This window comes from Trichomycterus rosablanca, chromosome 24 (genome assembly GCF_030014385.1).
Source record: "Trichomycterus rosablanca isolate fTriRos1 chromosome 24, fTriRos1.hap1, whole genome shotgun sequence".
Lineage (NCBI taxonomy): Eukaryota > Metazoa > Chordata > Actinopteri > Siluriformes > Trichomycteridae > Trichomycterus > Trichomycterus rosablanca.
Window position 1 is genome coordinate 963,769 of NC_086011.1, and position 17,266 is coordinate 981,034.

At 43.9% G+C, this 17,266-nt stretch overlaps 2 protein-coding genes across 3 annotated transcripts; one reads left to right on the forward strand and one right to left on the reverse strand.

Moving 5' to 3' along the window:
• The first annotated feature begins 1,833 nt into the window (after positions 1-1,833).
• Positions 1,834-6,314, forward strand: zgc:113184 (uncharacterized protein LOC553745 homolog). Its single transcript, XM_062986608.1, has 5 exons — positions 1,834-1,921; positions 3,319-3,632; positions 4,207-4,350; positions 4,638-4,855; positions 5,426-6,314. The coding sequence occupies exons 2-5, from the start codon at positions 3,521-3,523 to the stop codon at positions 5,597-5,599; spliced, it is 648 nt and encodes a 215-aa protein (XP_062842678.1). The 5' UTR covers positions 1,834-1,921; positions 3,319-3,520; the 3' UTR covers positions 5,600-6,314.
• Positions 6,314-15,468, reverse strand: nab2 (NGFI-A binding protein 2 (EGR1 binding protein 2)). 2 transcript variants are annotated; one of them, XM_062986606.1, is made up of 7 exons: positions 15,406-15,468; positions 12,690-13,584; positions 11,626-11,759; positions 11,080-11,146; positions 10,881-11,010; positions 10,527-10,712; positions 6,314-7,492 (listed from the first exon to the last, which is right to left on the reverse strand). In XM_062986606.1, exons 2-7 carry the CDS (start codon positions 13,575-13,577, stop codon positions 7,410-7,412), a joined length of 1,488 nt encoding a protein of 495 aa, XP_062842676.1. In that variant the 5' UTR covers positions 13,578-13,584; positions 15,406-15,468; the 3' UTR covers positions 6,314-7,409. The 2 variants fall into 2 exon arrangements, with proteins under 2 accessions (XP_062842676.1, XP_062842677.1); XM_062986607.1 differs by having other exon boundaries at positions 15,440-15,452.
• Between the last annotated feature and the right edge of the window lie 1,798 nt (positions 15,469-17,266).

Consider the following 17,266-nt stretch of genomic DNA (forward strand, 5'->3'; position numbering starts at 1 on the left):
AAAAACAGACCAGGATGAGCCGTCGAGGTGGAAGGACCAGGATGAGCCGTCGGGGCAGTCTGATCAACAGCCGGGAGAGTTGGATCAACAGCCGGGGCCGGGGGAGTCGGAGCAACGATCAACATAAGACCGGGATCAGGTTGCTGAGGAAAAAGAGAAAAACACATTTAATCAGTTTAGTTTGAATAATTTGAAGTGGTGACTAGTATCAATGTGTTGTAGGCTAACAGTGCATGCATGTTAAGTATTAAAATGAGGTTAACCAGACAAAGTATTTTGGGTTCATAGGTCAAAATAAGACTCAGTGTAAATGTAAGAAACACTGCATCTACAGTACTTTATTTGCATTTTCTTTACTGTGGTCATTTTTTATTCATAGATAATCCCAATAATCTATAAGCACTCAAAAAAAATTTTTTGCTTCAAATGGATTCTGCCAAAATGAATAATGTGTGGCACTTTTAGCCCGTTAATGATCTGTTGGACCAATCGTTTAGATCGAAATATTTGGGTAAACATAAGCTGTATTTAAATAATCTTGTTTGGGCCAGATCTACTCCCTGATTGGCATATTACACTCAAAACAGCCACTGGTACCACCTACTCTTACCTCGGGGGATGTGACTTCCAGCACTGCCGGGCCACTGCACCTTTAGAGGGTTAAATGCCACAAGGACATTTAGTAACTCCGCTACAGAAAAACAGCACAGACACGATAAACCACATGAACTAAAGCTCATTAGATCACATGATGATCTTGTTTATATAGGAGGACTCTACCTTCATCAAGGTCACAGGGATAATTACAGTTTTAGGAAATATAATTAAAAAATAATAATGGAAAAATATACAACACATAAACACATATTTTTAAAAGCCATATCCAGGATGTGTTCCTGCCCTGCGCCAAGTGTTTTTGGATAGTGATCCAGCATGACCCTATTTGAGGAAAGCTGTGATTAAATGTTAATGAATGGAATTTTTCTGTTTCTTCATTGTCACCAACCAGTTTTATCTTATTCAGGCTGAAGAAAGAAACGGGGCACCAGTTCACCGCAGGGTAACGTACACGTCCACCCGCAAACGGGTTCCTGACCGCACATCTCAACAAAGCATTCAAGATGTCTCAAAGACTCAGTTACAATCATTGTCATTGATATACACGGGCATTGACCGAGTGAGCAGCCAATCCACTTACTGACATTTTTTTGTACACAAAGGAAACTCATTCAGGCACAGAAAGTTATGTGATGTTTTACACTTTTGGTTACATTCATGACAGGAACGGTAGTTACTCATTACACAAGATTCATCAGTTCACAAGTTTATATCAAACACAGTCATGGACAATTTAGTATCTCCAGTTCACCTCACTTGCACGTCTTTGGACTGTGGGAGGAAACCGGAGCACCCGGAGGAAACCCACGCGGACACGGGGAGAACATGCAAACTCCACACAGAAAGGACCTGGGGATCGAACCCAGGACCTTCATGCTGTGAGGCGACAGTGCTACCCACCGAGCTGCCCGACAGTTAAGTAAAGGTGAGGCTCGAACCCAAGGTCCTCAAGAATGCAGTGCTGCACCCACACTGCACCTCCATGTACTCTATGTACGCAATACTGATTCATCCATGACGTTACATGCAGGATTTAAGTCTGTTTAGTGCTTTATTAATGGAATGTTGGGATTAGTTTAGGGGTTTAGGGAGGAGTATGGGGATCTGGGACGCTGGTTGTTTGTGTCACGTGATCGTTGGTCATGCAGAGTAAATTTAGGATTTTCACTTCCTGTTTTCATTGTATCAGGAAATGAAGCTTCGACTCAAACACTGGAGCTGAGAAACACAGAAAATCATTAAAAAAAAATCATATAAAAGTGATAAAGTCGGTGCTGCTGCGGGATACTGAGCTTTTATTTAGGTAAGTCCTGATTTACTTCATTCGTTAATGATCCAAACTCAGACTTTAGAACGAAAGGAGCGTCCAGACACTTATAACTCCCCCAGTCATTCTTTATTAGTGTTTTCTATCGGGTTCCTACCATACTGGTGCTCTGCAGAAGTTTTAACCCCTCACGACCCTGTCCAGTAATAGAACCGGACCACCAGTGGACCACCACTGAGCAGAGTACATGGCAGGGTGATGGTGGTGAAGCTGGTGGTGGTGGTGGTTCACCAGCTACAATATTACTGTACAGTGTTTTTATGTCAGTGTGATGGTTTAGCTGGCCTACCAGTTTAATATAATCAAACTAGGTGCACCGTAAACATCTTGACCATTATGTCTGTCCAGCATGACATGCTCAACCGAACTGGACTACCATTTCATCTGACCAGCTTGATCAAATTGGTAAAACAGCATGACCAGCTTGACTAAGTTGTTCAAACCGCATGACCAGTTTAACCAGCTTGACCATTATGTCTGTCCAGCATGATCAGCTCAACCAAACTGGACTGCAATTTGGTCTGACCAGCTTGATCAAATTGGTAAAACAGCATAACCAGCTTGACCGTTGCGTCTATTCAGCATGATCAGCTCAACTAAACTGGACTGCCATTTGGTCTGACCAGCCTGACCAAACTGGTCAACAAGCATGACCAGCCTAACCAGCTTGACCATTGTGTCTGTCCAGCATGACATGCCCAATCAAACTGGACTGCCATTTGGTCTGACCAGCTTGACTAAGTTGTTCAAACAGCATGACCAATTTAACCAGCTTGACCATTGTGTCTTGGACTGCCATTTGGTCTGACCAGCCTGACCAAACTCATCAACAAGCATGACCAGCCTAACCAGCTTGACCATTGTGTCTGTCCAACATGACATGCTCAACCGAACTGGACTGCCATTTGGTCTGATCATCTTGATCAAATTGGTAAAACAGCATAACCAGCTTGGCCGTTGCGTCTATTCAGCATGATCAGCATGACATGCTTAACTAAACTAGACTGCCATTTGGTCTGACCAGTTTGACCAAACTGGTCAACAAGCTTGAACCAAGGAGGCTACCCGGCATGACCTGCTTGACTAAGCCGGTCGACCAGCCAGAATCCATCCAAAACCGACTGAGTTGATACCACTGACATGATACCATGTGGAGGAATGGTAGATTGTGGTGCCATACATGCTTATCACCATGTTATATTAAGTTTGTACAGTTGGCATAAACCACCTGATTCTGCCATGAATGGTATAAACAGGGCAACAACACCTACTGATGATTTGCATGTAAGGGTGGCATGTTCTCCTGGAACTGTTTAGACTTGAGAACTAGATAGATGGTCGGACAGAATGATTATTCTTTCTTTATCTTGCAGACTGAACCTGAGCGAAGTGAGCGACTCGGTGAGTAACTGCTGTGAAGGATCGAGGTAGACGTCTGCGAACCCAGCAAGAATCCCACAGTACACAGTAAGAAACCCGGCGAGGAACCCGACGAGAAATACGCTGCGAGGAATCCTGCGAGGAACCCGGCAGGAAATCTATCAGGTATCTCAGCGTGAAGCTTGTGAGTGTGAGATGGAGGACGCGTACACAGCTCTGTACCAGGAGTTCCTGCGTCTGCAGTTTCTGTGCCTGAAACAGGCTGCCATGTTACAGCATCTCACCGAGGCTCTGAGACGACAGCAAGGTACGTCCATATCACAAACCACACGGTCCTCTCGCTCGTGGTGGTGTGGAGTGGTCACTTTTAAACCCTGAGCTGCACCTTCATGATGTCGGAGCGACTTATAAAATTCAAACCCAGTTTTTACCTGCACATTTTAAGCCGAACTCTCTCACAAGGTTCTCCAGACCCTTAATAAAGATGCTTCTGGCCTTGCTGGCACTGAGAAGCTCTAGGCATATTGGATCATTCGGGTTTGGTTGGCTAGAGGTACCAGGATGAGAACAGGGCGTGGTAGAGGAGCATTCAGTGACCATGCTGCTCTTAGATGCAATAAACTTAAATATCACACTTTTTACGCCTATACTATTCATGATCTATATTTATCACTGGCCAGTGGAAACTGGACTAGTAATCAGAAGCCCCACCACCACTAAACTGCTCCCGTTGTGCCCCTAAACAAGACCCTCAAGTGCTCAGATTTTATTTAGTCATAAAATGCCAAAAATGTAAATATTTATGTTACATATAACCTTGTTATTTGTTGTTTTAATATTATTTTTTATTTATTTTACAAAAGTTTTCTTGTAATCATCAGGTGTAGCTCCGGTCCCTAACGGAGAACTTCACGACTTGGTTTCCAAACCGTTCCAGTGCGGACCGGAGGGATTAGGAACCCTGTTGCACCCTGAACTCGGAACACAAGTGGCTCAGACACACGCCCCTCCGCCACACCTCACAGGTATCAGAACTACAGACAAGAATGATTTTTAAAGGAATCTTTTTAAAGCAGGTGAACTTTTTTTCCTGCACTTTAGTGTTTTGACGACTTTGTAAGCCCTTTTAACTTTGTCTCCTGTGGTCCTAAAGTCATTTATTAAATCACCTGGTTCTCTGTAACCCCCCAATTACTGCATATTTCTCACAGTGAATTATTTCAGATAATTACACGAAACATGAATTTAATTACCTTTTTTAATTAGCGGATTACTTTTTCACACCCCTATAACTTTATAACTTTGCGTTTAGGTTCGGGTGCTTTCGGAACTTCTCCAGTAGTCGGAGGGATGAAGCGGCTCCAGCTCGACCCGGCGCAGGACGAGTCGGAACAGATCGGCCCGGTCGAAGCAGCGGCGGCAGAATCTCCGGGACAGAACCGGACGGAGGAGTCCAGTATTTTGGAGGAGTTACGGCAGGCTGAACAGCACTGGCACGGCAACCAACCGCAAACGATGCCACACTCCCGGGTAAACCATCACCGCATGGCCGAGTTCATTTCACTTCCTTGTGTGTGTGTGTGTGATTATATTTGTACGTGCATGATGTGCTAAATTTAAACTTCCTGATAAGAAGTTAGAGGAAGTTCTCCCGAGGTCTTGTTTACAAATCGATAGAACAATCATTTTATAGAATTAATTTATTGTTTATAACTCTGTTGTGTGACAGATTCCTTTCTCAATAAATAAATAATGACCCAGTAGCCTGGACGGGCGCTGTACAGGCACAGTTGGCGTGTCTGAGGGAGGGGGGGCTGGATGGGGATTCACATCGATGACAATGCAACAGCGACTCCTACTGCTTCCGTTAATTGTACGGCTTCCTTAACCAGACAGCAGAGGCAGTGAGGTGATACCCCGTCCGACCTTCTCTCCCTCAGACACGCACCATTGTGTCTGTAGAGCGCCCCACAAAGTCAGTGACACCACTGCTGGTCGTAATAGAGTGCTGCGCCACACGGCCGCCTCAGATTTTGCCCCTCTAACCATCCTCCTCACTGTATGAAGGGGTAAAATACTTGTTTTGTTTGTGTTTTGTAGAGGCCGTGGTCGTCGTCCTTCCTGAACAGCGAGATGCTGAGCGAGGCCGGCGGGATGCTAATGTCCCGGATCACGCTGCAGTCTCAGGTCTGTGAATTCTGCCACGCTGTGTTCCCTGGGCACACCACCACCCGAGGAGAATTCCTACGTCATCTCAACACCCACATCTCCTGAGATATAACCGGAGCTCGTTGTTTACACCTTGTACATGTGTTTGTAGTTGCAGTCGAGACTGTCGAGCTTCTGCTGGTTCATGCTAACTAGTTTTAACTGATAACTAATCATCACTAATCTGAGAGTAATCACTAGTTGAGAAGCTTAAAGTCACTGGGCTTATAGTAAAAGTTCAGCAGGCCAGGCCGGACACTTCTGGGTAGATTTCTCATGGGTGTAAGTTTTCTTTATTTAGAGGTGGTGGCTCTCCCTGTGGTTCGGTGGAGTCCTAGAGCTTAATAAAGCTTGGTTGTTCCACCTTATCAACAGCAGTGTTGTTAGAATTTTTAAGTTAAGCTACCCTGTTAGCACTGGTCACAGGTGTAAAGATAGAGAAAGTACAGTTTTAACACATTTTTATTTATATTATTGGTTAGTGCGCTATTCTCCTCCCTGTATTGACACTGAGGTGGTTGAAAATCCCAACAACACTGCTGCACCTGATACCATGTGTCATTACAGTGCTCGGAATGATCCACCAAGTGTTCATTTAGGGCTGTGTCCAGGCCAGTGGAGTTTCTTCACACCAGAGAGAGAGAGAGAGAGAGAGAACACTAGAACTTGTAGAGAAACCGACAATGACGCCGATTATTTTTCACACCCCTGTAATAAACAATACCCAGTGATAAACAATAAAATACCATTTATTGAGAATATTAAAAAATAAATTATCTGATGACAGTATGACAATGATTTCTACTACAGGAGGTACATTAGTGGACAGACCTATCATCATAACATTAAGGGATTTTAATCTGGATCATTTTCTGCATTTAATTTTCAAACAGCACACAAACGAACGTCTGAAAGCTTTAGCACAGCTCAGAAATGCGTCGTCCGTAAAGGTTCAGTAATATTAGTGTTAATGTTCATGTGATCCACGACGACACGGGGTTTAAAAGTGCTTCAGTTATCACGTCACAACCTAATTCTACACAGTCTGCGTCATGAACGTGTTCCATCAGGAGACTGAAACACACCTACACTTAGTGGTTGGTGTTAGCGAAGTGAGTTTGGTATTATTTACACAAAAAATCCCTCTTGCTGATCTTTTATATCCAGAATTCAGCACAGATCTGTGATTCTTTTATTCTAGAACTCAATTCAACTCAATTTATCATCATGTTCAGCAGGGATGTCAACCACCGATGGCTGCACAGATGGCTATGACTAAAAGGGGGAATGAGCTATTTCAGAATATTTGCAGATCTGATTTGCTCCTGGCGTTAAGGTGTCGCTGCTGGTAGAAGTGGGTGACGCACAACACCAGCCCTGAGGACCTGGATGAAGAACTGGCTAAACTACATCTAGGTGTAAGTGAAGGAGTATACGATGCCCTGTGATGGATTGGTCTATGGTACATGTGTGCCTTATGACATGCTTCACTTATCCTTTCAGTAATTTATTTTATCGATTAATCTAAATCAGGGTCGCACTGGGTTCAGCTCCACCCTAAAAGTTGTAAGGCAGGAATACACATCAACACACCAGAACACATTACACATTTACTTACTCAATCCACATGGGGGCAATTTAGAGCAGCCAGTGAGACTCAACCCACAGTGATGAGTAAATTCATCAAACTGTGCTGAACATGGACCTGATCTGATTAATACTACACACCAGTCACTCGCTGAATCATACAACTAGATCATTCTGACGTAGGACCTTCCACTACAGTTTTTGGATATCAGATGTGAGCATCTCTGGAGAGTTGGAGATCTTTGAGCCCTGAGTTCTGCAGGTTCCTGCTAGTGCTGCTGGTGGTCTTTTAATACGGATCATCTTTGGCAGGACTGATGTTCCGATGGGTTGCATTTACACCCCGTCTCTCTGATACTCGACCCTCCAGCTCTGCAATGAGAAGAAATCAAAATCAGTTTCTGCATGTTTACTATGAGAAGCTAAAAATCATACAGACTCGAAGAGAAGATCCTAAGGATTTTTCGGCAGAGTCTCAGATACATTTGATGTATTTTATATAGTCCAGAGAAAATACACATTCTAATTCATTAGCCCACCACGCAGAGACCCGAGTTTAAGTCTCAGTGGGGTCACCAGCCTGGTCGTGTGCTTAACTGAAACATTTTGCCGTGTCTAATGGAGTTAAGGCTCTCTGTACGAATCCACTGGCCGGTGTAAAGAACCACTGTGGTCATCAGATCTCCACAGGGTCGTTAAAATAGATTTAGGTTTGCAAGATAGTAAATAAAAATGAACATATTATATTATATAATAAATAGTATTTTGTGCAACCATACGCATAATGAAGTGGTTTGTTAAAATAAAAGGGAAACATTGAACCTCAGTGACCTGATTGACGTCCTTGCATAAACCACTAAGTGGACATTTCTACATCATCTTAATTCATTTCTTTAATGACAGGGTTACAGTTATGATAAGGGTTATGCTTAAGGCTATATGAAAGATCTTCAAAAAGTTTCCACACTTTTATATTGTGGTTATAAGCGGTGAGGGTGGAGGAGTAATCGATTGTGTCTGAGAGACTGAGAGACGCTTATAGTCCAGATTTAGCTCCATCTGATTTCCACCTTTTTGGACGCCCAAAGATGCTTTAAGGGGAAGAAGATTTTCATGTGATGATGATGTGAAAGCACCGGCGCATCAGCGGTTACGAGCTCAACCAGAAACATTTTCGCCGACGGCATTAAAAAGTTGGTACGACGCTGGAAAAATGCATCAGAAGGCGACAAAGTAGAAAAGTTTGTTTTTAAAATTCTTAATTAATAGAGTTTAAAAAAAGGTTATGGTTGGGGTTAGGTTATGATTAAAGTTATGTGTATGGTCAGGGTTAGGGTTATGATTAAGTTTATGGTTTGTGTTGGGGTTATGATTAGGGTTATTTAGCCATATTTTTACAGTGTTGAAATGTAGAGACCCCAAAACTTGTTTGAGCCACAGTAAAAATGTCAGTACCTACTCAGAGGAAGCATGTGCTATACGGGTAACTTGCTGTTGTGCGCTGCTGGATTTGTCTCAGTTAGGAAGAAATGGGGTAAAACAAAGTACCCTTCATCATTTTGTGATGTGCAGAGCCAGTTTGACTGGCCGAGGAGGATGAGTGACGGTGACAGTGAGACGAGTGACTCTTGTTTCTGTGAACGAGTGAACGAGTGAGCGAGTGAAGACGCCACGCTGAGCTCATCCTCTCCTCATTAAGTTAAAAGGAAGAGAGAAGAAAATAAGAGCGGCTGCACCCTCCGCCGGCCCACGCGTTTTTATTTTTGCTCCGTCTTTCTGTGAGTCAATGCGACGCCCTTCTCACTCCGGCCCACTCGCTCGCCCCCGCTCTCTCATTATCCATCCGTCCAGCCCTCCACCCCCCGCCACCTCGCTCACACGTTTCTCATGAGCTTTGACGTCAGACAGCGAGGGGGGAGCTCCAATTTACCGCCTACTCGCTACTTCCTGTGGCCCCGACCGCCCACGCGAGCGTTTTCTCTCCCTCTGAACTTCCCTCTTCTTCTCTGTTTCCAGCAGCGCTACCCCCCGCCGTGACACCCTATATCAGAAGGGTTTGCATCTGAAAGAACTTCCCAAACTGTATTCAGATAGGCTTGCTAGTAAAACGATCCACAGTGAGTCTCACTTTCATCCGAATTCATTATCCTTAGCAATATTGTTTTGTTCTTCTGAACCAAGTGATGCTAAATTCTAATCTTGTTCATCTTTTCTCCTAACAACAATGTTTGAGGGGTAGAATCGCACTTCTCATTACTTCTTAGCCTCCTGGGAACAGTCAAATGCCAAGAGGAAGCTTGTACGCTAGATGTCCTCGTCCTGGTATTCAGAAATAACGATCCAGGTTCTGATGAAGTTGCAGAAGAGAAACCAGCTCGATTTATCATGCATGTGAGGAGCCGTGAGATGATGCCAGTCCAATCCATGTGTGTTTTGCGGACCTAGAGAAGTATGATCATGTGTTTTAACTAACTGTGTGAAAAGAACTGCAGGAGTTTACGGTTCCTGGGTGGCTGCTTTGAGAGATTCACTCATTTAATTGGATGTTGAGGGTCTCCGAGGGTCTGTACACAGGTACATTTCGGCATTTAGCAGAAGCTTTTTATCCAAAACGACTTACAGTACTGTGACAGTATACTGTCTAAGCAATTGAGGGTTAAGGGCCTTGCTCAAGAGCCCAACAGCCGTGGAGGTTGAACGAGCAACATTTCGATTACTAGTCCAGTACCTTACCCACTAGGCTACAACTCCCCTACATCAAGATGTCACGATGGAGGCCGGGAGATAACGTCTATGTTATTTCCAAATGATGTTGCCCTCTTGGCACATTTTGGAGTCTTTTGGCAGTCGTGTGGAATAAAAATGAAGAACCGGTTTCTTGTTTACAAGGGACAAAAACATTGAGTTTGACAAATGGGCAGTTGAGAAATGACCCAATATTTAATTGGTGCTTCGTACTGCAGCTTGTGACCACTAGACCAACATTTAACTTCTCCGTGGCTTCACCACCATCAGATTTTGACCCACATGTCTGGCGACGTGAAGCAGGCTGGGCGGTCTCACAAAGCGACACATGAGCCATTGCTAAGGCTCTGGGACTCCAACGAACCACAGTGAGAGCCATTATCCACAAATGGAGAAAACTCCAAACAAAATTTCAGCAATAACGTGCTGAAGACTCATACAGGGGGTCACCAATCAACCAAAATAAACATCTAAAGAACTGCAGGCCTCTCTCGCCTCAGTTTAGATATTTAAATGGTGCTTCGTACTGCAGATTGTGACCACTAGACCAACATTTAACTTCTCAGTGGCTTTACCACTATCAGATTTTAACCCACTGACTCCCTGTTTGTTTATTATAGAACCACCACAGAAATCTAATATCATGTAGAACAGAATTCACCTGAAGTCTGTCTCGTCTCTGACCCTAGGCTGACTTTGCTCGCGTGGTCCCGCGACACCATTCTAGCCAATCGTAGGCCCTCGTCCATGAGCGTTTGCTGCATGAGCTGGCGACTCCAAGTGACAGGACCAACAGTGTCGGCGAGGGGACGGGGGGACGACGAGGAAAGCGACTGATGGCCTACATCTATCAACACACACAAACACACACACACACACACAAAATGGGGACAAACATTATCCTTCACAACCAGAACAGTGGTGTTACATGGTACATACACGGCACGACGATCGGTGTGATGTTTACAAAAGCGACACAACAACACTTCATCAGGAGTTAAATCCAGCTCTGTACCGTGGCTCAGGCTGTCCAGACTCTCTCCCGACAGGCTGTCGTCGTCGGCCGCCGACCTGAGACTGGTGTGGATCCCTGACTCCGAACCTCTGGAGCCACGCGTCAGATTGACGCCGTCTGCATCGGGGACCTGAGGAAACAATATTTAATATCTGCAAACCTGCTAGCTAAAGAAACACCGACGGTGGAAGTTCACAACCTCGAGTTTGATTCTTTTGAGAGCGCTGCCGTCTGTGGAGTTAGTGGTGCTGTCCTCGGGGTTGGTCCTAAAATAACCGGACAAGACAGAGATTATTATTAGCCACGGCAGATTAGTATTGCAGTTTCAACTGTTCTGGTTATACATCTTAGGTCAAAAGTATATAGACACCCTACATTATCGGCATTTAGCAGACGCTCTTATCCAGAGAGACTTACAGTACTTCCATAGTAAACATTTCCTTACTCTGCTTTAAGTAGATCAAGTGTTTTGGCCACATCATTGCAAACAGGTATCAAAACAGTGGCAACAGTTTGGAAAAGGCGGTTTGCTGTAACAAGGCTAATTAACACATGGGTTTGGTCAGTCTGATGTGAAGGAAGGCTCAAAAAATGCTCTTTTGAGACACACTCCAAGATCTCATGAAAAGCCTTCCCATAAGAGTGGAGGCTTGTGAGCAATGGATCCTCAACAACCTCAGGGTGAAGTGTCCTTATACTTTTGGCCACAAAGTGTGTATTTGTTTCTGTTTCTGCAGTTGCTGACCTGCTGTGTTTCAGTGTCGAGGTGTAGGCACATTCCCGCGCCACTTGTCGTGCCAGCGAGAAGAGTTCCACTCGTCTTAATAACAGGGCGTTGTCTCGTATGCAGAACTGAGCAGCCGCTTCATTGATGATCATCTGATTAGAGGAGATACGAGCAAGAACTTCAGGTTATCAGAGCTGGAACAGTGTTTCTATTCCTGATTAATAACTAAGAAATACGTTTCCGGTCTATAAATACACCTACACTGATGTTAAAAAGTATTTGCCCCCACAATTTCTTCTACTTCGACGTATTTGTCACACTGATATGGCACAGATCATCAAACTACTACTATTTAAAGGACAAATGCTGTTGTGTTAACTTCAGCTGGTTCAGACAGTTGGGTTCAATTTTACCAGCCACACCCCGGCATGATCACTGCCAGACCTGTCGAATCTAAACATCACTTAAATAGAACCCGTCTGGCGACGTGAAGCAGGCTGGATGGTCTCACAAAGTGGCACATAATCTATTGCTAAATCTCTGGGACTCCAACGAACCACAGTGAGAGCCATTATCCACAAATGGTGAAAACTCGGGACAAAATTTCACCAAGAACGTGCTGAAGACTCATACAGGGGGTCATCAATCAACCAAAACAAACATGTAAAGAACTGCAGGCCTGTCTCGCCGCTTAATTGGAAAGACGCTGGGCAAAAATGGCGTCCATGGGAAAGTTGCGAGGCACAAATCAAACAGAACACAAAGCCTTGTGTCACGTTTATTAGCTGTTAATAAGGAGATAAGAAGTCAACTTAAAGTTTCTATAGGAACCCAGTGCTACAACCTGAGGAACTTCCAGGATACAAAGCTATGTAGCAGTGAAACATGGTGTTGGTTGTGTGATGGATGATGCGTGGGTGCTTTACTGTATCAGGACGAAAACCTAAACAAGCAGGTCGTGTCTGAAAACCTGCACCGTCTGATTTGAAGCAGTCCTGCAGGGGGCAAATTTTCACAGGTATGATATGGCTGAATAGCTTTAATAAAAATATATTTTGAATCTTGCGTTCTGTTGAGTGTACCTCGTGATAGGTGAGCTGCTTGCCCTCGCGCCTCTTGGAGTCGAAGCGGCCGTAGATGAGGCTGTACTTGCGAATCTCCTCCTCTTTGCTCTGGTCGTGCGGCTCCATGTTAAAAATGTGACCCACCGTCTTGGCCATCTTCTTATTCAGCCTGAGGAGACTTTTGACCTCGGATGTGTCCGTGTGCGGCACCGTCCTGAACAATCGTTCTACACTTTCCCCCACCGCCTTCGCCGTGTCTGCGTCCAGCTGTCCTCCGGGCCAGGGAGAGGACGCCGTGGACGAAGAAGAAGACGTGGGAGGCGTCGAGGGACCGACGGGCCTGGAATGCACTAAAAGAGGCAAAGGTGGGCTGGGCTGGTCTTCCTCTGCTCCTGCGGTTCCATCTAATTCGGGACTGAGCCAGTGAGGCTCCATGGGGGACAGTTTGTCCCTGTAAAGATGATCTGGAGGAAGCGGAGACGCCTGAGAGCATGGACTCCTGGGACTGCCGTTCTCTCGGAGCGGAGTCAGACAAGCTCCGTGATCGTCCCGGTCACAAGGGGACGCCGGCTGGCCATTGCTTAAAGACTTCCTCGAGCCAACAATGCTGTCAATCTTAAGAAGTGGGATGCCTCCGGGGGACAGGGTGGACGTCATGGGCTGGTTGAAGATGGCAGGATTGGCAGCCCAGTCACGCAAGGCTTTCTGTAAGCGTCGCACGTGTAAAGGCTTCGTGGCCATGCCGACCAGGGCCATAATCTCAAGGAATTCCTCCTCTCCGGCCTCGCATAGCTGCTGTACGTCGTCGCCGCCCTGCTGGATGAAGGTGTCGTAGTACATGAGCAGGTTGGCCCTCTGCAGCACACGGTACAGCTGCAGCTCACCCAGCGTCCGCGGCACCGACATCCTCCTGCTGCGGAAGGATAAACCAGAAGTTACGCAAATAGTGCTGCAATGCGATTTAAAAAAGTCTGCAGGACAGTGACCTGTATCCCTTCTAATTTAATCATTGCCAATTCTCTTGTAGCAAGTCTCTTGACACACACAGTTGCTTGCCACCTCTTTTCACCCGTCAGTCTCACACTGAAGCATACCCCACACTGAGAGACCATGAGCTCTACCAATACCCCGCCACTAGGGCAGACAGCAGAGGTCGCAATTGTACATCAGCAGTGAAGCCCAGTCAACCAGATTAGATTTTATTCATATTTTTATTATCTAGTTGCATTACATTGTCTTAATATTTATATTATTAATAGATTAATGTAATAGATGTTTAAAATGTGAAACTGTATATTTATTAATTCATGTAATCCTGCAAATATAAAAAAAAATGTATTTTTGACTCAACCAACTGTGTTATCACTTCTTGTCGCTGGTTAAAAGTGTTAAGAGCATCACTGGTGGGCATTCCTGCCAGTTTAATAGAAATATCGAGTTGGAATCTCAGCTCTGTTACTGGCAGGCTGCCTATATGGACAATGACTGTCTCATTCAGGGGTGGGAGTACTGGCTGATCGATGGCACCTGCACAAAGACAGGGAATAATGGGGATCGATGCATGACTCTCAGGTGAAAAGAAGTGGTTGGCTAGTTGGTTAGTTATGACCCTATTCAGTCAGGAGTGGAGGTCTGCAGCAGTAGAGGAGGCGAAATACAACCGGGTAGTGTGATACAACTAGATTGGGGGGACAAACTGGGAGAAAAATACAAAAAATAGAAACAATTTGTTTTAATTTACTGTCAAGGCTGCTTACTAATATAACGAATAGGGTAAAAGTCTCAGATTTATAAATACTGAGCCTAAACAGAAACCATAGTTGTTATAAAATTGTAGTCAAACAGTCATATGGCAAAAATCAAATCAAACTCTGAACAAAGTATGGAATAAAGGAGCGTCGTCTCTGAGACATATGAAAGGTTGCTGCATGAGGTGTTTATAGGATTATCAACGTTAATAATTTAAAGTTAAGAGGTTATGAGGCTAAACTGCTGTAGATTTAGTAGGGAATATTAAAGTATTAAGCATTTAGTAAGCATTATGAAGTACAGTATTTAAGAAATGAGTTTGCTTTGCTTTAAATTAAAAGCACTTGATAGTTTAATGTGCATACTATTTGCAAATAACATGGAACATTCTGAAAAAAACACAGAAACAAAAATTGAGCAATTGTTTTAAATGTGCTGCTAAAAAACAAATCCAGGCTGACTTTATTTCTGTGTTTACATCCCTTCTGCCAGTCATGTTATAGACTGCCCACTGAAGGCAGGGCACTTCACAAGAGCAGATATACTGGACTCCTGTGCTAAATCACCAACATTTGGGAATCAAGAAGTCAATTAAAATATAGTAACTGACCTGTAAATTTGATCCAATGCAACTTTCCTTTTCTTTCATGCTTTCCATTGATGTAAAGCTAAAGCTCTCTATGTCCTTAAAGAATGACTTTTTATGCACTTTGTGCAATGTGAAAGTTATTTTAATCTCAATTAATAATTGCTTTTAACAGGACTGCTGGTGCATGGCGTTTTCTTATCATCTAGACTGAATATACACGGTACAGTAAATAGATTTTGGGTTTTTTTTGTGTGCACAGGTCAGGAGGAAAAAACTTCCCAGACTGACCCACTTTGACTCGTATAAAAGACTTTTCACCACAACAAAACCAGATCTGCTCGACACAAGGATGTATTTTTTCCACAACAAGCAAAAGACGTGACACAACATGGTTACCTGATAAAGAAGCTTTTAAGTTTGATGTTCTCACCCAGTGGATTTCCACAAAGAACCGCTTCCTGATACGGAACAGGCGGAGACGTGAATTTCTGCAGGTTCCAAAACGTCCTTTCTTCTCTCTGGGCTCTTCTAAAGTTCTTCTCTTTTGGATTTTCGTGCTGAAGAAAGCGATGAAGCTTTAAATGATTCCACTCATCTGCTTTTCACCAGATCCTTCCCTTTGTTTATGGTAGAAACCCTCGGTGGGTGCTTCATCTCCAGAATGAAGAGCGAGTTCCTGCTCCCTTCCAGTCACTGTGCACTAAATCTACTGAAGAAATTGAAATCTAAGAGGTTCAGGGATATTTTTAGAAATCCACTTTGTGAGTGCCCAGGTCCCTGGCTGTGCGATTTTTGCTGGCAGTATCTGGGTTGTTAATGAGAGTCTTTTTGCTGCTGGTGTGGGCGAGAGAAATGTGGGGGCGGACTGCGGCACGCCATCTGACCGAAAAAGAGCTTTCCTCTCCCGGCTACAGGCGCCTCGGCACCGGGGGGGGTGTGGACCGGCTCCCTCCACCTTGTGTTTATTTGCATTTTTATCTATTTCACATATAAATCAGACCGATCACGATATAATCTAATGTCATAAAGACAAACATTAATAGAGAAAAAGAAAAGCTCTTGTTTATATTCGCATGATTCGCCCATGTACAGTATAAACACAGCTCAGGACGGAGCTGCAGCCGTTGCCATGGTGAGGAACTCCTCTGTGGGCGGGGCTAATGGAGTTATTCCGTCAGAGAAGATTCCACTTGTGACGCACGTGAGATCGGTGGGATTCCCCCCTGACGTCAATCTGATGTGCATTCGATCGCTGCACATTTGCAGGGTATTTTGGATATTTTGGATCGGTTTGGGGGTCCAACCCAACACGTATCAGTAACTGGTCTGCTTTTGATCTCAGTTATTAACATTAATAACAGCAACAGGGGTTCTTGGAGACCTGGGTGTGATCCTTGTAAGCAGTGTGCTACGTCATCCCTGTGTCTATGCTGGTTTCCTCCAGGTATTCCGGTCGGCTCCAACTTTCCAATAAAAATTGGCAAACTTGCTGATTCGAATCAGGTCCTTCATTCCTGCAGCCATCAGGGCTTACAATGATAATATGTAATATGTCCTGTCTCTCATGATTACACTTCACGTCTATGGTGCAATACAAATAAGTGCAATATGTAATATATTCTTCATTTTTTTAATGTATATATATATTTTTTTCATGATAATATATGTATATCACTGTTCTTAAAGGGAATATTTTTTTGAGTAAATAACTACGCACTATGTGTGCAATATTTTTCACATAGTTGGTTTTTTTTCTGTTAATTTCCTGCTTTCATTTCTGCTGTAACAAGTTAATTTCCCCAAGGGAATCAATAAAGTCTTATCTTGTCTTATCTTATCTTAATTTCCTGGGATTCTCTCTGTAAAAAAAAGAAAATGCATGCAGGAGGGAATGCTTCACTAGTTGTAAAGGTCAGAGTAAAATCACCGACTGGTTAGAGCTGTCTGGAGGGCTACGGTAACTCAAAAGTTGTCACTCTGCGAAAGACAATAAACCTTGCAAATGATACTGTATGATTTGCACATTTGCACATGGTACTGTTTTATTTGCAGCTAAAATTGCACACACAATGTCTATAACTGCACCTTTTAGGCTTACCCCCCTTTAGTTTTTGTTCTGTGTTAGATGTCTTATATTAATCTGTATATATATATTTAGATTTTTAGATCTTATTTTTGCATTACATTTCATTGTCATGTCGTTGTGTGATGCTTGTGATAATTGTACATTGCTGCTGTAACACTGCAATTTCCCTTT

What these genes read in the sequence shown, in the direction of transcription:
- zgc:113184 (XM_062986608.1), top strand. Translation starts at nt 3,521, where the DNA reads ATGGAGGACGCGTACACAGCTCTGTACCAGGAGTTCCTGCGTCTGCAG. An exon ending in GGCTCTGAGACGACAGCAAG is followed by an intron (nt 3,633 to 4,206) that starts GTACGTCCATAT and finishes TGTAATCATCAG; the next exon opens with GTGTAGCTCCGGTCCCTAAC. An exon ending in AAACGATGCCACACTCCCGG is followed by an intron (nt 4,856 to 5,425) that starts GTAAACCATCAC and finishes TGTGTTTTGTAG; the next exon opens with AGGCCGTGGTCGTCGTCCTT.
- nab2 (XM_062986606.1), bottom strand. Translation starts at nt 13,577, where the DNA reads ATGTCGGTGCCGCGGACGCTGGGTGAGCTGCAGCTGTACCGTGTGCTG. An exon ending in AGCAGCTCACCTATCACGAG is followed by an intron (nt 11,760 to 12,689) that starts GTACACTCAACA and finishes TCCTCTAATCAG; the next exon opens with ATGATCATCAATGAAGCGGC. An exon ending in TCTGGACAGCCTGAGCCACG is followed by an intron (nt 10,713 to 10,880) that starts GTACAGAGCTGG and finishes GTGTGTTGATAG; the next exon opens with ATGTAGGCCATCAGTCGCTT.